Source organism: Pseudoliparis swirei, chromosome 6 (genome assembly GCF_029220125.1).
Source record: "Pseudoliparis swirei isolate HS2019 ecotype Mariana Trench chromosome 6, NWPU_hadal_v1, whole genome shotgun sequence".
Lineage (NCBI taxonomy): Eukaryota > Metazoa > Chordata > Actinopteri > Perciformes > Liparidae > Pseudoliparis > Pseudoliparis swirei.
In genome coordinates, this window is record NC_079393.1 from 170880 (window position 1) to 194319 (window position 23440).

The 23440-nt window shown below is 47.4% G+C and overlaps 1 protein-coding gene across 1 annotated transcript in view; it reads left to right on the forward strand.

Annotated features, from left to right (window-relative positions):
• LOC130194891 (laminin subunit beta-1-like) overlaps positions 1 to 22637 on the forward strand; it is a 58047-nt gene extending 35410 nt beyond the window's left edge. Inside the window, exons 6-8 of the mRNA XM_056416100.1 lie at positions 14568 to 14744; positions 15818 to 15974; positions 21674 to 22637. Coding sequence (XP_056272075.1) covers positions 14568 to 14744; positions 15818 to 15974; positions 21674 to 21813 — 474 coding nt within the window. The 3' untranslated portion in view covers positions 21814 to 22637. The remainder of the gene's footprint in view (positions 1 to 14567; positions 14745 to 15817; positions 15975 to 21673) is intronic.
• The last annotated feature ends 803 nt before the right edge of the window (positions 22638 to 23440 follow it).

Here is a 23440-nt window from a genome sequence, read left to right on the forward strand (position 1 = left end):
AAGATGTGCCTGATTTTTGAAATATTACGTAGATGAAGAATGCAGTCCTTGAGATTTGCTACGTGGGAGTTAAAGGACAAGTCCCGATCAAAGATAACGCCAAGATTCTTTACAGTGGTGTTGGATGCCAGGGCAATGCCGTCTACAGAAACCACATCACCAGATAATTGATCTCTGAGGTGCTCAGGGCCGATTAAAATTACTTGGTTTTGTCTGAGTTTAACATCAAAGTTGCAGGTCATCCATGTTTTTATGTCTTTAAGACATGCTTGAATTTTACCAAGTTGGTTGCTCTCCTCTGGTTTTATCGATAAATATAGTTGAGTATCATCTGCATAACAATGAAAGTTTATGGAGTGTTTCTGATAATATTGCCCAAAGGAAGCATGTATAAGGTAAACAAAATTGGTCCAAGCACAGAACCTTGTGGAACACCGTGATTAAAGTTAGTGGTCATTGAGGTTTCATCGTTGAAGAATACAAACTGAGATCGATCTGATAAATAGGATTTAAACCAAATTAGTGCCGTGCCTGAAATGCCAATCGACTGCTCCAGTCTCTGTAATAGGATGTCATGGTCAATGGTGTCGAATGCAGCACTAAGGTCTAACAAGACCAGTACAGAGAGGAGTCCTTTATCTGCTGCCATTAAGAGGTCATTTGTAATTTTCACCAGTGCTGTCTCGGTGCTGTGGTGTTTTCTAAATCCTGATTGAAATTTCTCAAATAAACTATTATGATGTAGAAAGTCGCACAACTGATTTGCGACCACTTTCTCAAGGATCTTGGAGAGGAAGGGATCGGTCTGTAGTTAGCCAACACCTCTGGATCGAGAGTGGGCTTCTTCAGGAGAGGTTTAATAACAGCCACTTTGAAGGAGTGTGGTACGTGGCCTGTTAGCAGAGACACATTGATAATATCTAATGAGAGCCGCCAATTAAAGGCAAAACGTCTTTAAGCAGCCTCGCGGGATGGGGTCCAAGAGACAGGTAGGCGTGTTGAGTAGAAACCGTTGAAGATAATTGGTCACGGTTGATGGGAGAAAAGCCCTCCAAATATACACCAGGGCATACAGCGGTTTCTAAGGCCATTCCACTTGAGGACAGATTGGCACTGGTTAAGGGCAAGAGATTATTAATCTTGTCCCTAATAGTTAAAATCTTTTCATTAAAGAAGTTCATAAAGTCATTACCACTGAGGTTTATAGGAATGCTCGGCTCCACAGAGCTGTGACTCTCTGTCAGCCTGGCTACAGTGCTGAAGAGAAACCTGGGGTTGTTTTTATTTTTTTCTATTACTGATGAGTAATAGGCTGCTCTGGCATTACGGAGGGCCTTCTTATATGTTTTAAGACTATCTCGCCAAACTAAGCGGGATTCTTGAGATTAGTTGAGCATCATATGCGTTCAAGCTTTCGTGACGTTTGCTTCAGTTTGCGGGTCTGAGGGTTATACCAGGGAGCAAACCTCCTCTTCCTCACTGTCTTCTTCTGCAGAGGGGCTATCGAGTCCAGTGTCATTCTCAGAGAGCCTGTGGCACTGTCAACAAGATGATCAATCTGGGACGGACTAAAGTTAGACCAGGAGTCCTCTGTTATATTGAGACCTGGACTAAAGTTAGACCAGGAGTCCTCTGTTATATTGAGACGTGGTATCGAATCAAATACAGAAGGAATCGCTTTAAATTTAGCTACAGCACTGTCAGTTAGACATCTGGTGTAGAAACTTTTGACTACGGAGTACACTCCGGTAGTATAAATTCAAAAGTTATGAGTTTGTGGTCTGACAGAAGAGGATTCTGTGGGAAGACGTTCAAATGCTCAATGTCAACGCCATAAGTAAGAACAAGATCAAGCGTGTGGCCAAAGCTGTGAGTGGGTTTCTGTTCTCTCTGACAGAAGCCAATCGAGTCCAACAAGGAGATGAATGCAGCACTAAGGCAATCATTATCAACATCCACATGGATATTAAAATCTCCTACAATAATAACTTTATCGGTTTTAAGAACCAAACTAGATATAAATTCTGAGAATTCAGATATAAACTCTGAATATGGACCTGGTGGCCGGTACAGAATCACGAATAGAATTGGCTGTAGTGTTTTCCAGGTTGGATGTGAAAGACTAAGAACAAGGCTTTCAAATGAGGTGTAGTGTAATTTTGGTTGAGGATTAATTAATAGGCTCGATTCAAAGATGGCTGCTACTCCACCTCCTCGACCGGTGCCTCGAGGAATGTGAGTATTAATATGACTTGGAGGAGTCGATTCATTCAGGCAGACATATTCTTCATGGCTCAGCCAGGTTTCAGTTAGGCAACATAAATCAATGTGATTATCTGATATTAAATCATTTAGTAACACAGCTTTAGATGACAGAGATCTCATATTTAGGAGACCACATTTAATAGACCTGTTTTGTTGCACTGCTGAAATAATGGTGTTAACTTGTATAAGGTTATTGTGTACGACTCCTCTTCTGCTTACTTTTGATTTATTTAATTGAAGTGGCTGTAAGGTATTCTCAAAACTGGGGCACTACGCAGATGGTGGAAAAACAGGCTTCCGGACGCGCATGGATTAAATTATCAACATTTAATGGCAGGAAGTGTAAAACAATCATTCGAGGCGCTCTCCTCGTGTCCCTGCTCTCGGGAGCTCACTTGAGCACACCCTCCTGGGTCCAGCTTACCTGAAAAAGAGGCCGGTCTCTACAAAAACACGCCGTCTTATACTCTTCCTGTTTCCGGTCAAATCTCACTTCCGGTTTCAGTCGCTTTCACAATAAAAGTCACTTCACAGTTTCAACCGCGTCAATCTATATTACTAACAGTCACTCTCATGCAATACATTAATTCTTGCCATTTACATTTGCATAGAGTAAACATTACCCCTATGCTTCATAATACATTAATAACAATATCAATATTCTCCTTAATATTGTCTATTATAATATCTTTCTATATGTATTAATTAAAAAACATAAGACCTCTGCAGATGTTATCAAAATAAACTATTACAACTTAACAATCCCTCCTTTTATACTTATCCAATAGTATAAACAACCAAGTAATAGCCCTTTTATTTTGACCCTCTATGTAAACAAACATTGTACAACATTTTAATAAGCACTCATTATCATTCAGCATCCCTGTGGAAGAACATCACTCCCTCCTTGCATCCCTGCTTCTCAAGGAAACTAAATAACACTAAGTGTCAGTGTGAATGTATTCATCACACAGGTGAAAAATCTTGCTGTCCTGATGGTTCCGGTTGATGTAACGTGTGCACTGTCTAAGTGTCTGTGCAGGTGTCTGTGCATCCCTGTGAATCCAGTCCCTCCGCATACATGCGCTGCAACTCCAGTTCCTCAGCATTCCTCCAAGCAGATTGTCAATGATGGTTGTGATCGTCCCACTCAGCTGAGGGAGCATGAACCACTGCGTCCACAGACTGCAAGCAGTTAACTGTCTACCAGCAATTCACACTCACTAAATCTCAGCTGAGGACTTCTCAAGGATCTCGGCTTACATGCAGCTACCTGCATGCAGTGGTTCTCTGGTCGAAAAAGCCTTGTCTCTGGAACCTGTCTCATACCTCCCGGGCGTCCCAGCCCCTGGGGAGATATTATTCCTCATGGTTTTCACTGGCTGCGCCGTCCGTCGGTGGATTTACATATCCACATGATGTCATCTGTTCCTCTTCCTCTGCATCGTTCTCTGCCCCGAATGGCATCGCAGGGGTCCTCAGGATGGCTCCGTCTGCTCCTCAGTCTCTCTGAGCCGGGTGATGATGGTGTCCGATGCTCCTGTGGGCAGCTCCTCATGGCAGGTCCTCACAGCAGGCAGCCAGCACACGATGGTCGATGCTGGAGCGTCAGCTGTAGCTGTTGGAGAAAATGAGAAAACACAACACCACACAGCGGCCACTAGGGCGGCTCTATACAGACTGTGACACTTGACTATGAAAAATTGTCTATATGATAATTTCTATATTTAATAAGTATCTAATACTTTCTAGGCTTGAATTCGCAATCTTCAACTGAGTCGGAGGAGCAGCTTCTCACCCCGTGTGGGAGGAATCATCTATTAAATGCGCATCTGTCGTCCAACAGAGTCTCAATTACTTATCCAATCCAATCTAACTTTATTTATTTTTACTGGTAATGATAAATGAAATTGATCCTATCTATGGCCCTTGACTAGGGCATAGAAATATTCAAATCCTACTAGGATCTGATAGCAGGCAGGTAGGTATTCGTCCAGCACCCTCCTCTCTCGTGCTTGAACCCTAAAACAGCTTATGGGGAAAAACAAAACATTTGCACCTCGAGGTGCGTGGAGCGGACCTTCCCGGTGCGTGGAGCGGACCTTCCCGGACTCTTTAGTTATTGTACTCGGGGATTTTAACAAAGGAAACCTCAGCCACGAACTCCCTAAATATAGACAGTTAATTAAATGCCCTACCAGAGAGAAGAGCATTCTGGACCACTGCTACACAACAATCAGCAGGGCCTATCACGCCGTCCCTCGAGCTGCACTGGGAAACTCTGACCACGTCATGGTTCATCTGATTCCCTCATACAGGCAGAGACTAAAGCTCTGCAAACCTGTGGTGAGGAAGTTCAAGAAGTGGACCAGTGAGGCTCTGGAGGATCTATGGGCGTGCTTGGACTGTACTGACTGGGATGTCTTCAGGACTGCTACCAACAGCCTGGATGAGTACACAGAGGCTGTAACTTCCTACATCAGCTTCTGTGAGGACAGCTGTATTCCATCCAGCTCCAGGGTGAGTTATAACAACGACAAACCCTGGTTCTGGCGGAGCTCAGGTAGCTAAGACTGCAGAAGGACCAGGCATTCAGGAGTGGGGACAAGGACCTGTACACAGAGTCCAAATACAGGTTTAAGGCGGTGAGAGATGCTAAGCGTCTGTACTCTGAGAAACTGCAACAGCAGCTCTCAGCAAACGACTCTGCTTCTGTCTGGAGAGGGCTCAGGCAGATCACCAACTACAAGCCCAAATCACCCCACTCCATGAACAATGTGCTTCTGGCAGACAGGCTAAATGAGTTCTACTGCGCTTTGAAAGACAATGGAGCAGTCCTGAGACCATCCCCCACAGCCCCATCAACAAGCCACAGACCATCAGCCCACCCTCACCCAGCCCATCAGGGCTCACACCTCTGGAGCACCCTCCATCAACTCAGCGACGACCTCGTCATCCTGGAGAGACGTCAACAGGCTGTTCAAAAAGCAGAACCCCGCCATAAGCAGCGGGCCCGGACTCCGTCTCCCCTCCACCCTGAAGCACTGTGCTGACCAGCTGTCTCCGGTGTTCACCGACATCTTCAACACCTCCCTGGAGACATGCCGCCCAGCCTGCTTCAAGGCCTCCACCATCATCCCGTCCCCAAAAACCCAAGATCACAGGACTCAATGACTACAGGCCCATCGCCTGACCTCTGTGGTCATGAAGTCCTTGAACGCTGGTCCTGTCACACCTCAAGACCATCACCGACCCACTCCTGACCCCTGCAGTTCGCCTACAGAGCCAACAGGTCTGTAGGCGATGCAGTCAACATGGCCCTTCACTACATCCTCCAGCATCTGGACTCCCGAGGAACCTCACGCCAGGATCCTGTTTGTGGACTTCAGCTCTGCTTTCAATACAACCATCCCGTCCCTGCTGCAGGACAAGCTCTCCCAGCAGCACGTGCCCGACTCCACCTGCAGGTGGATCACAGACTTCCTGACCGACAGGAAGCAGCACGTGAGGCTGGGGAAACACGTCTCAGGCTCCCGGACCACCCCCCCGGGCTGTGTTCTCTCCTCTGCTGTTCTCCTGTACACCAACAGCTGCACCTCCAGTCACCAGTCCGTCAAGCTCCTAAAGTTCGCGGATGACACCACCTCATTGGACTCATCTCTGGTGGGGAGACCGCCTACAGGTGGGAGACTGACCACCTGGTGACCTGGTGCAGCCAGAACAACCTGGAGCTCAACGCTCTAAAGACAGTGGAGATGGTTGTGGATTTCAGGAGGAATGCAGCCCCACCCGCCCCTCTCATCCTGTGTGACTCCCCCGTCGAGCTGTGAGTCCTTGGGCTCCATCACCTCCCAGGACCCCAAGTGGGAGCTGAACATCCGCTCCTCCTCCAAGAAGGCACAGCAGAGGATGTTCTTCCTGAGGCAGCTGAGAAATTCAACCTGCCAGGAGAATGATGGTACAATTCTACACGGCCATCGTTGAGTCCATCATCTGCTCCTCCATCACCGTCTGGCACCCTGCAGCCACAGCCAAAGACAAGCGCAGGCTGCAGAGCATCATCCGCTCGGCCGAGAGGGTTATCGGTTGCAATCTGCCTTCCCTCCAGGTCCTGTTCACTTCCAGGTCACTGAAGCGGGCCGAAAAGATTGTCGCTGACCCCTCCCACCCTGGACACTCCCTGTTCGAGTCCCTCCCTCGGGAGGAGGCTGCTCCATCATGACCAAGACCACCCGCCACACCAAAAGCTTTTCCCGTCGGCGGTCGGGCTCATCAATGGAACCCGGGACTGACTGACTGGCACCCCCAGGACTACCACCTCTTCTTCCTTCCTCTCCTCCTTCTTCCCGCTCCTTCCTCTTCCTCCTCCTCCTCCCTCCTCCTTCTTCTTCCCTCCTCCACACACGTCACTTTAACATGCACTTTAACTAAAACACACCACTTGAAGCACACACCCAAACACTTCACATTATTTGTTGTCTTTCTGTCGTGTTGATTGTTGTTTGTTTGTCATGTCCAAATGTTGCACCTTCCACCAAAAAAAATTCCTCGTTTGTTTGTGAAAACTTTCTTTGGCAATAAACCTGTTTCTGATTCTGATTCTGATTCTGATTACAGGAGACAGTCGATGTTATCTGCACACATCTTCCTGTGTTGCAGTCCTAACTAGCTCTAATGTCTCAGTATAATACAAATATGAACATATTTACAAAATGTGAAATGGTGTCACTGTGTGAGACCACTTACATCGAGGGCGCTCTGAGGTCCTTGCAATGACCCCAGAGCACCCCATTCGCCTGGACTTAGTCCACTGGCTCCTGGTGGGCTCCGGTAACCTGCTCAAAGAAAAACTTAACTGTGGTTAGTTCATTTCTCAAACATTCTCCAAAGCCACGAACTCTGCTATCCCCTCCCTGGGCAATAGTCTGCTCCTGTGTGAATGTGTTCAGTGTTTGGTTGCAAAGCTGTGTGCCAGTCAGACCTGATCACCCTTGGAACGCCATATATCGGTATCAATTCATTTTTCAGCCATTTTACGACCATCTTTGCATCTTCTTTCTTACAGGGGATGGCTTCTACCCATCGTGTGTATCTGTCGATCACGAGCAGGTATCTGAAGCCTCTCTTCCTGTTTTCTGCACCCATGTCGGTGTAGTCAATGCAAATTTCTTTGAACGGTGCGTCTGGTACAGGGAACTCTCCTTGGGGACAATTGTATGGTCTTTTCATACTGAAGTCATTGCAGGTTGGGCATTCATGGTGATAAAGCTTCACCATCTCCGTCATGTAGGGATGCCACCAGAGGATGGAGACCTCCTCCTCTGTTCTTCTGGGATTCACATGAGAAGGACCATGTGCCTGTCTGATGAGTCCTTGACACATCCTTGCAGGTGCCACTATGCGTCCATCATGTGATCTCCAGAGACCCTCTTTCTGGCTGGCTCCTTTGTGTGCCCACTGATTCTGCTCATAAACTCCTGCTTCTTTCTGCATGAGCTTAATGTCCTCTAATCCAAGTTTCGGGAGTTCCGGTGTGTCAATGGCTGTCATCTGTTTGGCATAACCTGCTGCTCACTTAGCTGCTAGGTCGGCTGCTTCGTTGCCTCTTGCCACCGTCGTTGTCAGGTTCTGATGTCCTTTGCATTTCATTCCTGCTACTTTGTGTGGTAGCAGGATGACAGCTGGCTTCTGTGCTTTACTGGTGCATTTGCTGTAGTTAAGAATCCTCTTCTCAACCACTGGGGACCGTCGACATGCACGGCTCCATATGCATAAGCTGAATCGGTGTAAATGTTGACTGATTTTCCTTTGGCGTGTTCCAGTGCTTTTGTCAAAGCCACTAATTCTGTGAGCTGTGAAGATGCTGGTTGTGGGATGATTTCAGCTGCAATGGTTGAATGTCTATTCCCTTGTTGTTGATGTTGCTCTCTTTTCCTCTGTGGCAGTGTCCATCAGTGAACAGTGTTCAGTCAGGACTGTCCAGTGGTTCTTTCTCAAGTCCATTCTGACCTTGAGATCTTTTTCTTGCAATCTCTGCACAGTTATGTGGTTCTTCAGGTTAACTAACATAATCCATCTGCCATGTTGTTGGGCTCGTTGACAAAGTTGGTTGGTGTGGCTGTTGTAAGACTTTTGAGATCTTGTCTTGTTGCTGTCATAGAGAAGCACTTTAAGTCAAATGTGTGAGCCTTGTTCTGTGTTGACCTCGAGCTCGTGACACATTACAGGGATCCCAGTTGCTTGCTCAAACATTTGATTTAGAAAACTCAACTTCTTGCTTGGATCAACGTTCTTGTCTGGATATTCTGCTGCTCCGCTGTGATGACAGGTCAGGTGACAGATGACAGGTGACAGGTCCTCCTCTCGGTCTTCTTCTTGCTGGCAGTCCGGCATCCAGTATCCAAACTGGAGGAAAACTGGCTCACTGTCTCTGGGATCCGCTTGTCCCTGTTGCCAAGGAATTATGGCGTCTTGCTTCTGTTGGGAGGCAGGCTGGTGTTGTCCTCCCTCTTGCATGAAGGTGCTCATGGCTTTGCTGACCTCCTGCTTCGTTGCTGTGAATGAGTGTTCTGCATCAGTGGTTCATGTCAATGTGGCTTTCAGGTTACGGTTTCCTGCTTCAGCCAACATGTCTCGGAGTGGCTGTGTGAGAGGTGTGAAGTCAGGAACGTGATGGCGGCGGTATCCAGTTAGGCCAAGGAATGACAGCATGTCTTGTACAGTCTTTGGTTTTGCTGCACTCAAGATGGCAGACCTCTGTCCTGCAGACAATGCGCTGGAGTCTCCTGAGATGAGTTTTCCCAGGAATGTCACTGTTTTTCTTGCAATCTGTGTTTTAGAGCGCTTGACTTTATAACCTGCTCTGGAGAGCATCGTTGTCTTTGGTCACTCTGAGGCAGACTGCAGCAGTTGGTGCGGCAAGCAGTATGTCATCTACATACTGTACTAGAACTGTGTGTTCTGGAATGGTGAGGTCTTTGAGGTCTTGCTTCAGGGCTGCATTAAATAATCCCGGGCTGTCTCTGTAGCCTTGCGGCATTCTGGAATCGGTGTATTGTCTGCTTTCAAATGTAAAGGCAAACATAGTCCTACTTGCTTTGTCAAGGGGCAGACAAAAGAAAGCATTTGCCAAGTCAATGACAGTGAAGTATTGTTGTTTTGGTGACAAGCAGGACACTGCTGTGTAGGTGTTCGGCACTTGAATGTTCTGTGGCGTTGTGGCACTGTCTATGGCTCTCAAGTCATGTTCCATCCTCCAGCCTTTGTTGCCGGATTTGGGAACTGGCAATATTGGAGTATTCCATTTGGACTTTGTGTCAATCAGCACTCCTGCTTCTTACAAGCCTTGGATGGTCTCTCGTATGCCGTCCTTCTGTTCTTGCTTCAGGGGATATTGATAATCATTTCCACGTTGTGTTGGGCGGTGTGACCAACATCGTAGTCTCCACTTGACCATATTTGGGGCGGCACGTCTTCTAGCATTTCATCAGTGGCAGGATGGTTGGAATGTTCTCTCCCATGATTTCTGTCAAGGTCAAGTTGTTGGAGCAGTCCTTTAGAATACGAATGTTGTTGTACTTTCCAATAGTCACCATCGGGGGTGTGTGACAGACAGGGGGATGTGGTAGGAATCCACCTTACTCTTGAGACTGCTTTCATCATGGGGCCAAGAGTTCTTGCTTCGTGGCCTGCTCCTCTAAGCAGTGTGATGTGAGGGGCAGAGTCAGATTGCAGTGCGTACCAGTCTCGTTGGTCGGGAGACTGCAGGCATTCAGCGGCAACGCCTTCTTTTAATGGCTCCTGTTCTGATGACTTCAATGTCACCTCCTTTTCTTCGTCCCAGGCTTGTTGGTAGGCGTCGTCGACAGCAGTGGTGTAGTTGTAGGTGCAGTGATAGGGATCTTCATCTGGTCTTAACTTGATGCCAGACAGGTTGGCCATGTCAGGGGTAAAAGGCCACCGTGTTCTGATGGCAGCGAACAGGTGTATATTGACAGTGTCCACATCTTGGCTGTTATCGGCAGATGAGCAGCCAGCATCTCTCCAGGTCGTCTAGCTCTCTCAGCGAGCATTTTGCCAGGATTGCCCTCACGTCTCCGACTGCCAAGGGGATCGGTGGCAGCATCGAGTGCCTTCCAGGGACTCCTCCTCCCTCTATGGGGCAGCTGGTCCGTGATGAAGTATATTCCTTGGGCTGTCTGGCTTGTACTGGGTGACCCGGTGCTCGGTGTTGTGAGCTTGGATATGCTGTTGTTCTTTGTCTTGGGGCGCTCTGTCTGTGGTAGCGCTCTTGTATGGGGGCTGGTATCTCCTTAGTTGATGCTGGAAGTCATCTGTTGGCGGAGTCTGCTTGGCTCTCCGTGGGGACCTAGTTCTCTGGTCCAGCTTGTAGGCACGTTCAATGTGCCCTTGAAGTCCAATTCTTGGGATGAGTCTTGCTTCTGTTGTTGTGGTGCAGACTCATGAATGCAGCTCCATTGTTGACTGCAGGCGCTGGGGGGCAGGACTGATGGCTGGCGGGGTGGTCATAGGTGTGAGAGCATCTTGATGGGCCTGGGGGTCTGTACTAGGGGTGGGGGTCGATGTACTACTGGGGGAAGGGGAGTTCTCTCGGTTGCATCTGGCTTCCAGTGGCATCTGTGGCTGGGCTCTGGGCTGAGCAGGGGATGATGGGGCACTTTCTTTCTCTCCTCTTCTCTTCCTTTCTTTTCTGACTTTCTTCAGCTTTCTGTCTCTCCTCTCGTCTTCTCTCCTCTTCCATCTGTTTGTCACGTACTTTAACTTTCTGTCTCTCCTCTTCTTCTTGCTGTCGCTCCCTTGTCCTGGACTCAGCTAAATCCTTCTGCAGCTGTGCGACCTGCCTCCTTTGAGTTCAACCACTGGGCCCTTGGTTCCGGGGCTGCCTCTTTATGAAGGGTTCCAGTCGGGGAGCTTCTTCATTGTGAGCGTTCTTGGCTTTGGCGCTCTCTGCTGGTCGGGATCGGAACCACTTCTTGTCTTGCTTCTGGTCTTCTGTTTCTAAGTTTCTGTTCTTATGTGGGCCCCTCCAGGGTTGTTACATCAAGTAAACCCTCTGCATGCCATTCCTGCTGCTTCCTCAGCTTCTTGTAGTGGTGCAGTCTGTCGGCTTTCTCTACCATTCATGGCAGTGTAGAGAAACATTCTCTATCCAAGCGACAGGGGTCTTGATTCTTGATTGACGTCGATTCTGACATTGTTAAAGGGATCAGGTACTGATAGGCTTAATATATGTAAGGAAATGTAAATGTAGAGCACAGGAAAATCCTATTTTATTCTACACTATGTGTCTAATTGTGGGTGCGGTGCAGTTGGGGAAAAATGCAAATTAGGTAAGCAATACAGTTATACAGTGAAATTGAACAGCATGAAAAAGGTGTTATTCTAACCAATGAAACAAATGTTATTTCTTCTGCGAAATGGGAGAAGCTGTTAATTTAACCAATACTGTCAATTATGAATAAGCCGACCGCAGAAATCCGAAGACGCCAATCTGCGGAAAAGCAAATGACAAATCAATAACACAAGGCAAATGTCAATAATTGAAACTCAAAAATCGACAATCTGTCAAAGGCAACTGATAAAAACACGAGCCACTCCACAAACAAGCAATAATGGGAAAATCAAACAATCCACTGTAATCCAAAAATGGCAATATTAATCAAAAACCAAGAAACTCTCAATTCAATATGGTTAGGTTAAGCCCTAGCATGCCTCGTTCACTAGTAGGCGCCACCTCGAAAGTGTAATGGCGTCCTAACTTATGTAAATGTATACAACCCCCAAATGTCCCTCCTTCTCAGCCAACTCAAAATGGTGGATTTAACACAGGACAAACATAAAACAAAAACACGCTGTACTTTTCGTATCCAAGCGGATCAGAGGGTCCCCTTTTGTGAATCCCCCATACCAGACACGGGCAACTCAACTGATCCATGTGGTCTAATGATCTTGTAACTGCGACACGTTCAACACGCTTACGTTATGTAACTTTAATCTCGTAAATAGCATCGTTCACGCACTAACTTAGGATTGTATATTAGATTTCTAGCGTGGTCTTAGTTAGACCCCGCGTCGTCTTCGTCCGATTATTCTATGTGCGTCAAACTACCAAGCTAATGCACAGCCACACCAATAGGCTACAATGGGGGTAATGATCCTTGTCCACGAACTTCCACGCGACTGCACACTTCCTGCTTGTAGTACTAACCTCTCTTGCACATCAACTAGCCGCAAGTCTTGTCTACAAAAACGTGTTACTCACAAAATAAACGAACGAGGACGCACAATATGACAAAAACATGAACCGCGAAGCACACAAACGCTGTTGCAGCAGCGACACACCTGGTGTAAAGCGCACACACAGGCCACACTCACCCGCACACAGCCTCACCAACAAGGCCTCTCACACACACACACACACACACAAGATAAAGCATAGAAAAACATGAAAAGAGACTCAACAGCGACACACCTGGTGTGGAGTACACACAGGCCACTCACACGCGGCACACAGCCTCACAAACAAGGTCTCACACACACAAGATAAAGCGTAGAAAAACATGAAAAGAGACTGGACGTGGATAGTCTCTACAAGACAACACGAGGAACGTAAAAAGAGAACAGAAACAAGTCACGTGGAAGGCGTGAGACAAACGATACGAGGAACGCACAACAAAGACACAAACAAAACACACGGCGAGGAACGTAAAAAGAAACAGAAACAATTCACGTGGAAGGCGTGAGACAAACGATACGAGGAACGCACAACAGAAAGACACAAACAAACAAACACACACAATCGCGCACATAACTACCCCTCAGCGACACAAACAACGTGCGACCAAAACACGCGGGCCAAACGTGTGAGACGTGCACGCGTAAATGCCACAAGACGTGCAGAACATGCGAAACGCGACTGGAACAAAGACATATAAAACACAAACACACAGCGTCAAACGCTTGTTAAACTCTTCCTGCGGGCTTGTGCCCCGTCATGTTCTGACGGCATAAATAGTTCGACACCTTAGCGCGGGCTACTCACCGCATGAACGCGTCCTTAGTCCCGTAACTCTGGCGGCCCATCTCAGTTTCGCCTTCCGTGGTTTCCAAATTGTAAGGTATTCTCAAAACTGGGGCACTACGCAGATGGTGGAAAAACAGGCTTCCGGACGCGCATGGATTAAGTTATCAACATTTAATGGCAGGAAGTGTAAAACAATCATTCGAGGCGCTCTCCTCGTGTCCCTGCTCTCGGGAGCTCACTTGAGCACACCCTCCTGGGTCCAGCTTACCTGAAAAAGAGGCCGGTCTCTACAAAAACACGCCGTCTTATACTCTTCCTGTTTCCGGTCAAATCTCACTTCCGGTTTCAGTCGCTTTCACAATAAAAGTCACTTCACGGATTTCAACCGGCTTCGTCAATCTATATTACTAACAGTCACTCTCATGCAATACATTAATTCTTGCCATTTACATTTGCATAGAGTAAACATTACCCCTATGCTTCATAATACATTAATAACAATATCAATATTCTCCTTAATATTGTCTATTATAATATCTTTCTATATGTATTAATTTAAAAACATAAGACCTCTGCAGATGTTATCAAAATAAACTATTACAACTTAACATGGCCGTGGGACAGACACAGTCTCTACTCTAGAGTCATGGGTGGGTAACTGCTCGAATGGAAGAGCAGAGAAGGGTGTTAAACTACAACTCTGCTCTCGGTTCCTGATCTGAACCCTGGGTTGTCATGGATTAAGTCCGGTGATCAACTTGGTCATATTCGCAGAAATGAGACGCTACTCACCAACGTGGGATGGATGCCGTCTCTCCTCATCAGATCAGGCTTTCCCCAGAAAGTCTTCCAGTTGTCATCCCGTCACATTGGGTACTCAACGTTCTCTTCACTGACATCCCGTCACATTGGGTACTCAACGTTCTCTTCACTGACATCCCGTCACATTGGGTACTCAACGCCTCCTTCACTGACATCCCGTCACATTGGGTACTCAACGTTCTCTTCACTGACAACCCGTCACATTGGGTACTCAACGTTCTCTTCACTGACATCCCGTCACATTGGGTACTCAACGCCTCCTTCACTGACATGCCGTCACATTGGGTACTCAACGCCTCCTTCACTGACATCCCGTCACATTGGGTACTCAACGGCTCCTTCACTGACATCCCGTCACATTGGGTACTCAACGGCTACCTTGCTAATTCCACAATGCATTCATGACGGTTGCACACTGCCTGTCTGCTGTGTTCAGGTGCAGTTGGAGACGGCCCAGGCAGAGTTGAAGCTGACCAACGCCACCCGAAGGCTGCAGAGGCTCGAGCAGGAAGTCACGCTGCTGAAAGACAAAGATCTGAACGTCACTGTGAGCACTAAACGCACCAATCAGGACGCAGCGATCATCAGAAAGGTGGCAGAGGAAGTGAAGAAGGTGAGTTCACCCGTCAAACAGTTATTTATGTGTGTGTATTAGGGCTGTCAGCGTTAACACGTTAATCTATGCGATTAATTTGGCCGCGTTAACGCACTAAAATATTTTAACGCAATTAACGCAACTTTGTTTACTTCCAGTGTTCGTTGAAGTTTTTACACTGTTTCGCTTAAAACAATTATTTCTCCGCGAAAATAAGGAGCAGAAATCAGTTTAACTCGTGGATGAATCAGTCGGGTTTCCTCCTGCTCCTCCTTCCTCCCGTCTCCCCCTCTGAGACACAGAGGAACGCAGGGGCGACGTGTCGGGGGACGCGGCGCGGAAAGAACTCGTCACACGAAACCTTCACCATGATTGGTCAATCCGTTTGTCTGTCAACATTTAGCGAAAAAAACAACCAATGAACACTCAGTAAATCACAAAGGACCTCCCACCACAGGTGAGGCTCATTAGCAGCCTGTCAGTCAGAGAGCAGAGAACACGGCACCAGGATAATGAGCCTCATTGAATAGAGCTGAGATTGTTCTGGAATGTTTGATGTAGAACACGTGGGTATGTGTCACATGAAAAAGCCTTTAAAAGGTTAATTTAAATTTTTTTTAAAAATGTATAAAATGCCCCCAGCCTCCAGAGGGTCACGTGACATATGTGAATGTCAGTCAGTTCCCAAGGCCACTGGTTCTGCTGTTCAATGTTAAAGATGACAGGACCAATGGGGTCTCAATATACTTCTTTTTTTTTACTAATCTGATGTTTCACTGAAGAAACAATTTATCATCCACAATATTAAATACCTCGCTGGCACTTTATAGGTAGGAGCCTCTTTGAAAACACAGCTCTGTGGGAAGTTTGGTCTTTAAAAAGAAGGGGGAAAAAAACTTTTAATCGCGATTAATGAATTTCTAAATGTGCGATAAATTAGTTAATTTGTTTAAATCGATTGACAGCCCTAGTGTGTATATATATATAAACACACACCCACACACCAGGCAGGTCGCTCTGTGAAGGACACATACTGCATGTCGCCGTTGATCAGGAGCTTTGTCTTTGTGTGTGTGTGTGTGTGTGTGTAGGACCTGGACTCGGAGATGAAGAAGTATGCCAAAGTGGAGCAGCTGATTGCTCAGAAGGTAGGGGGCGTGGCTAATGCTAAGAAGAGGGCGGAGTCACTACAGCAAGAAGCCAAAGAGCTGCTGCTGAAGGCCAGCGACAAACTGCAGCTGCTCAAAGGTGACATTACACTGACGTGTATGTATAGATCTATATATAGATGTCATTGTGTCACGACTCAAAAAACAGGACCCACAAGCACCACTCCAAAGTTCAGGGCAATCAAAAGGGTTTATAAAAAACTGAAAATCACAGCTATGCTGGGAAAAGACTTGAAGAAAGTACAAAACAAAATCAAACTATGTTGGAAACGCAAACCAGGACAAGAGACAAGACGATCGGACACAAGACACAGGTAGACACCGGCTTAAATACATGAGGAAATGGGACACAGGTGGACACCATCAGGGTGGAGCAGACAATCACACTAACGAGGAAACACCGGGGCAGGAAATAAAATTTCTGAAACAAGAGAGGACAGTTACTTCAAAATAAAAGCGGACATGGAAAACAGGACTAAAACTTCAAACTTAACATAAACGACGGGACATGACAGTACCCCTCCCTCTAGGGACGTCTCCAGACGGCCCAGGGTTCTGTGAGCGTTGTGCATAATAGTCTCTAATCAGGCCCTTGTCCACAATGAAGCTAGCTGGGATCCAGGATCTCTCCTCAGGACCGTACCCCTCCCAGTCAACCAGGAACTGTTGTCCCCGACCCCGACTCCTGACATCCAACAGTCTTTTCACACTTTAGACAGGACCCCCGTCCAACATCCGAGGAGGAGGCGGTGGTTTGGCCGCCGGAACCAGGGGACTCTCCCTGACGGGCTTGATCTTGGAAACATGAAACGTGGGGTGGACCCGGAGGGACCTGGGGAGGCGGAGACGGACAGACACAGGATTAACCACTTTGGAGATGGTATAGGGGCCCACAAACCTGGGAGCGAGCTTTTTGGAGGTCACACGAAGGGGTAAATCCTTGGTGGATAACCAGATGTTTTGACCAGTCCTGTACTCCGGGGCCGGATCCCGCCGTCGATCGGCCATCCTCTTCATCCTGGCCGTGTTGCGAGTGAGGGCCTTCTGTGCTGCCGCCCAGACCCGGTGACATCGGCGGATCAGTGCATGAGCCGACGGTACCTCTACCTCCTTCTCCCCCTCCGTAAACAGGGGGGGCTGATAACCATAGGCACCCTGGAACGGAGTGAGTCCAGTTGCCGAGGTAGGGAGGGAATTGTGGGCAAACTCTACCCACATCAGACGGCGACTCCAGGAGGCCGGGTTCTGGGACACCAAACAGCGTAGGCAGGTCTCCAACTCCTGGTTGAGTCTCTCCGTCTGCCCGTTGGATTGGGGATGGTACCCAGAAGAAAGGCTCACCGTGGCTCCAATGAGAGAGCAGAATTCCTTCCAGAAACGGGAAACGAACTGTGGGCCCCGATCAGACACTATATCCCTGGAAATCCATGCACTCGAAAAACATGTTGCATCATAACCTCTGCCGTTTCTTTAGCTGAGGGCAATTTTGGTAAAGCTATGAAATGTACCATCTTGGAAAAGCGGTCAACCCCCGTCAACACGGCAGTGTTCCCTTGGGAAACCGGGAGTCCCGTGAAAAAATCCAGGGAAGTATCCGACCACGGTCTGCTGGGGATGGAAAGGGGATGAAGAAGTCCCTTCGGAGACGAGGATGAAGTCTTGTTCCTTGCACAGGTGGGACAGGCAGCAACATATTCTCCCACCTCCTTCTCCATGGCCGGCCACCAAAACCTCTGCTTGATCACAAACATAGTCCGCTTCACCCCAGGATGACAGGTAAGCAAGGAAGTGTGAGCCCAGTGAATGACCTGTGACCTCACCGTCTCCGGCACGAAGAGCCGGTCCGGAGGGCAGCCACTAGGTGCTGGAACCTCACGATTAGCCTGCTTGACCACAGTTTCTATCTGCCAAGTCACCGCTCCAACCACACGGTTAAGTGGAAGGATGGGTTCCGGCTCCTTGGCATTAGATGTGTGAGGGAATATCCTAGACAGTGCATCATGCTTGATATTTTTGGAGCCAGGTCGGTAAGACAACGTAAAGTTTAAACGATTAAAAAATAGAGTCCATCGAGCCTGCCGAGCATTCAGTCTTCTAGTCTTTCTAGCCTCGTTAGAGGCGTCCACCTCCACCACAAACTGCCGATGAGGATCAGGGCAGATGTGAACTTCCTTTTGAGGTTCTGAAAAGCGTCCTCCGCTTGGGAATCTCACTCAAAATGTACATGATAAGAAGTCAGGCCATGCAAGGGGGCAGCAATAGAGCTGAAGTTCCTGATAAAACGTTTATAAAAATTGGCAAAACCCAAGAACTGCTGAACCTGCTTCTTGCAGATGGGTGTCGGCCAATTAGTCACCGCACTGACCTTAGAAGGGTCCATCTTGATGCTGTCCTCCTCAATGATGAAGCCCAGGAATGACACCTTGTTGACATGAAAGACACACTTCTCAGCCTTTACGTATAGCTGGTTGTCCAATAGCCGTTGTAGAACTTGTTCCACGTGCTTGATGTGGGTTTTCTCATCAGGAGAAAAGATCAAAATATCATCCAGATATACAAAGACGAACACAGTCAGGAAATCCCTTAACACATCGTTTATGAGGGCCTGGAACACAGCTGGTGCGTTAGTGAGGCCAAACGGCATGACCCGGTACTCGTAGTGTCCCGTGGGGGTATTAAACCCCGTTTTCCATTCGTCCCCCTCCCGAATTCTGACCAGATGATAAGCATTACGTAAATCCAGTTTGGTGTAAATGTTTACACCTTGTAACTGTTCAAATGCTTCTGTCATGAGTGGGAGGGGGTACCTGTTCTTAACCGTGATGTTATTCAGTGGGCTATAGTCGACACATGGTCGGAGTGACCCATCTTTTTTCTTGACGAAGAAGAATCCGGCCCCTGCCGGAGACGAGGATGGTCGTATTAGCCCTGCTTTTAATGAAGAAGAGATATAGTCATTCGTGGCCTCTCTTTCCGGCCCAGAGATGGAGTAGAGTCGCCCCTTGGGAATGGCCGCTCCCGGCAACAACTCTATGGTGCAATCATAGGGTCTGTGTGGAGGTAAAGAAGTGTCTCGAACCTTGTTAAAAACCTCTTTTTACCCATGATAACAGGCAGGTACTTTGGAAAGATCAGGGAACTGTTCTTGCTCCTCCTTGCAATCAGTGGTGTCACTGCCCATGGCAGGACCAGTCTTAGGAATCTTTGCAAAACATCTGCCTCCACACCTCTCCCCCCACCTCAATATCTTACCAGACTCCCAGTCCATGTGAGGGTTATGGAGGGTGAGCCAAGGATGAGTGGATTCTGAGCTGAGTCAAACAAATAAAAAGTAATCCTCTCATGCTGTCCTCCCGATATCATCAAGTTGACAGGTTCAGTAACATGGGTTATCTTGAATAAATGGTCTCCGTCAAGAGCTCTAGCAGTTAGGGGTTGCGTCAACGGTGTGCACTGAAGTCCCCACTTCTTAGCTAGCCCCCAGTCCATCATACTCTCGTCTGCCCGAGTCAATTAATGCACCTATAACCTCGGTTAGTCCATGCATGTCTATGGTCACTTGAGACAAAGGGCGAGAAGGGTACTCAAACGACTGAATTTGACTCATCAGCGCCCTTCTCTTCACTGATGAGCCTGTTCTTTTACTGAACAGGTAGCGTGCAGATGTCCTAGTCCCCCGCAGTAAAAGCACCTCCCTTCCTGTAGACGTCGCTGCCGCCTCGACTCAGCTTGGCCCGCCCCAGCTGCATGGGTTCCTCTCTGCTGCTAGAGGGCGCTGTTCCTTCCTTGGTGTCTGAAGTCGCAGAGAAAGGTAGTCTCCGGGGGTGCTGGGGAAGAGTGCGCCCCCAGTGTCGAGATGAGCGTGGTGCAGTCAATTCTCTGTCTCTGACCCGGTCCCGGATACGGTTGTCAATCCTTGTGGCCATGGTTATAACAGAATCAAGGTCAGCAGGAATGACCAAAGGAGCCAGTTGGTCCTTAATAGGACCAGAAAGTCCATGTAAAAAGGCATCTAATGAAGCCGATTCATTCCACCCACTGTCAGCAGCCAGAGTGCGGAATTCAATGGCGTAGTCTACAACACGCCTCTGCTGCTGTTTTAACTCCACCAGGGCTCGAGCAGCTTCTCGCCCCGGAGTCGTGTGGTGAGAAATCTTTCGTAAAGTGTCACTGAATAAACTAATGGAATCACACACATTAGAGTCTCTGTCCCACTCAGCCGTGGCCCATGCCGCCGCTCGGCCCGTCAAGTGGGAGATCATGAATGCCACCTTGGATCGTTCGGTGGGAAATGAGGCAGGTTGGTGGCTGGAGTGCAGGCCGCATTGAACCAAGAATGGTCTACAATCTCCGGAGTCGCCCGAAAATCTTTCTGGGTCAGCCAGGCGGGTCGGAGCCAGGAGGTGAGGGTCTGCCTGGCCCGGTCTGGGGATCACGGGCACCGGTGAGGTCTGTGGGGCCGCTCTCACCTGGGTCAGCACCTGGTGCATCTGCTCAGAAAGGAGGCCAACTTGCTGAGAGACCGAGGCCTGGAATTCTCCCTGTTGATTGTGTAGGTGGCTGATTCCCTGATTAATCGCTGACAGCTGCTCCTCGTGTTGATGCAGGCGGGTGCCTTGTTTCTTCAAGGCATTTCTGAATGCCTCAGAATCGGCTGGGTCCATACTGGTCAGATCGTACTGTCACGACTCAAAAAACAGGACCCACAAGCACCACTCCAAAGTTCAGGGCAATCAAAAGGGTTTATAAAAAACAGAAAATCACAGCTATGCTGGGAAAAGACTTGAAGAAAGTACAAAACAAAATCACAACTATGTTGGAAACGCAAACCAGGACAAGAGACAAGACGATCGGACACAAGACACAGGTAGACACCGGCTTAAATACATGAGGAAATGGGACACAGGTGGACACCATCAGGGTGGAGCAGACAATCACACTAACGAGGAAACACCGGGGCAGGAAATAAAGTTTCTGAAACAAGAGAGGACAGTTACTACAAAATAAAAGCGGACATGGAAAACAGGACTAAAACTTCAAACTTAACATAAACGACGGGACATGACACATTGTGATGTATATATCTATATAAATATCTATATAGAGCTATGTATGTATATATACATATGTATATAGATCTATATATATACACTACCGTTCAAAAGTTTGGGATCACTTAGAAATTACTTTATTTTTCAAAGAAAAGCACTTTTTTCAATAAAGATAACATTAAATTAATCATAAATACACTCTCTACATTGTTAATGTGGTAAATGACTCTTCTAGGTGGAAGTGTCTGGTTTCTAATGAAATATCTCCAGAGGTGTATAGAGGCCCTTTTACAGCAACTATCACTCCAGTGTTCTAATGGTACATTGTGTTTGATCATCGCCTTAGAAGACTAATGGATTATTAGAAAACCCGTGCAATTATGTTAGCACAGCTGAAAACAGTTATGCTGGTGATATAAGCTATACAACTGGTCTTCCTTTGAGCTTGAAGTTTGTAGAACAAAATTAATACTTCAAATATTAATCATTATTTCTAACCTTGTCAATGTCTTGACTATATTTTATATTCATTTGATAAATAAAAGTGTGATTTTTCATGGAAGACACGAAATTGTCTGGGTGATCCCAAACTTTTGAACGGTAGTGTATATGTATATACACATATACATATATATATCTATACATTTCAGCTATTTTGCTTACAATCGTGGTGAAACTGTAAAATTCCCCAACTGTAGTTCACGGTTTAGTTTGTGTGTTTTCACAGATCTGGAGAAGTCCAACGAAGACAACCAGCGGACTCTGGAGGTGAAGGCGGAGCAGCTGGTGGAGCTGGAGGCGGCCGTGAAGGAGCTGCTGCAGGAGATCAGCCACAAGGTCACCATCTACTCCACCTGTCTGTTCTAGGGTCAAAGGTCACCTCTACTCCACCTGTCTGTTCTAGGGTCAAAGGTCACCTCTACTCCACCTGTCTGTTCTAGGGTCAAAGGTCACCTCTACTCCACCTGTCTGTTCTAGGGTCAAAGGTCACCTCTACTCCACCTGTCTGTTCTAGGGTCAAAGGTCACCTCTACTCCACCTGTTTGTTCTAGGGTCAAAGGTCACCTCTACTCCACCTGTTTGTTCAAGGGTCAAAGGTCACCTCTACTCCACCTGTCTGTTCTAGGGTCAAAGGTCACCTCTACTCCACCTGTCTGTTCTAGGGTCAAAGGTCACCTCTACTCCACCTGTCTGTTCTAGGGTCAAAGGTCACCTCTACTCCACCTGTCTGTTCTAGGGTCAAAGGTCACCTCTACTCCACCTGTTTGTTGTAGGGTCAAAGGTCACCTCTACTCCACCTGTCTGTTCTAGGGTCAAAGGTCACCTCTACTCCACCTGTCTGTTCTAGGGTCAAAGGTCACCTCTACTCCACCTGTTTGTTGTGTGTGCCTCTTTAAAAGGTGCCAGTAGTCGACCTGTTGACCTTTTGAATTCATAAATCAGTCGTGACCTCTTTTAATAATCGAGGAGGAGGAGGAGCTTCCACGGCGTTCCGTCTCTCTGAAGCTGCACCTGGTTTACGTTGTTCTGGATATTAAAAGAGATCCTCTTGAGTTTTAAATGTGTCCTTTAATATCTTTGTACTGTCTTGAAGTTCCTGGTTGTGAACCCAGCTGCTGGGACTCGTGTGTTCCCTGTGTTCTGTTCTCCTCTTGAACCCACATGATTTGTAATAAACGCTCGTCTGTGAAGTCCCGGGTCCTTCTTCCTCTCAAGTGAAGCCGTCTCTGGAGCTGAGGAGGACTGGTGTGGACCCTGTAGCATAGCCAGTGGCTCAATGTCCACCATTCCGCTCAACCTGCACCAGTCTCTTCATTAGCAACGATTTCCTTCTAAAGCTAAGCGCTGCTATCGTGTAGCGGGCGGTGGGAGGACCCAGCAGTCTGAGGGTTTTCATGAAACACAAAGACCTGGACGCAGTGGCGGCTGGTGACATTTTTCGGGGGGGGGGCGCAGTTGGGCGACGCGGTTTAAATATCACTCAACAATGAGAAAGAGGTTGTGAGTAGAATATAGTAGAACACAAAGCTTTATTTAAAGAACACAGCGTGCTCAACACGTCCAACAACAACAAAACACACTGTCACTTTAGAGGTTCAGAGCAGCTTTAACCCTTGTGTTGCCTTCGGGTCAATTTGACCCGATTCAATGTTTAATGTCGGTGTTCTTTCGGGAGTCAACAAACAAACATAAAGTACCTCACACTTAAACTTGGAAAACAATATTAATTCTCATAATTTTCTGGAGATTTTAATAGCTGGGGTCATATTGACCTCAAGGGTAAAATATGTTAGTAAATATAAAGGTAACAGGAGGGTTAAACATTGAATCGGGTCAAATTGACCCGAAGGCAACACAAGGGTTAAGGAACATGGGGTTTCAGAGGTTTACAGAATAAAAGCGGTTCAGAGCAGATGTAACTGATGTGGAACATGGAAGAAGTCGACTCAGATGGTGGATTTTCCCAGCTCTTATTTATTCTGCAGAAAACAAC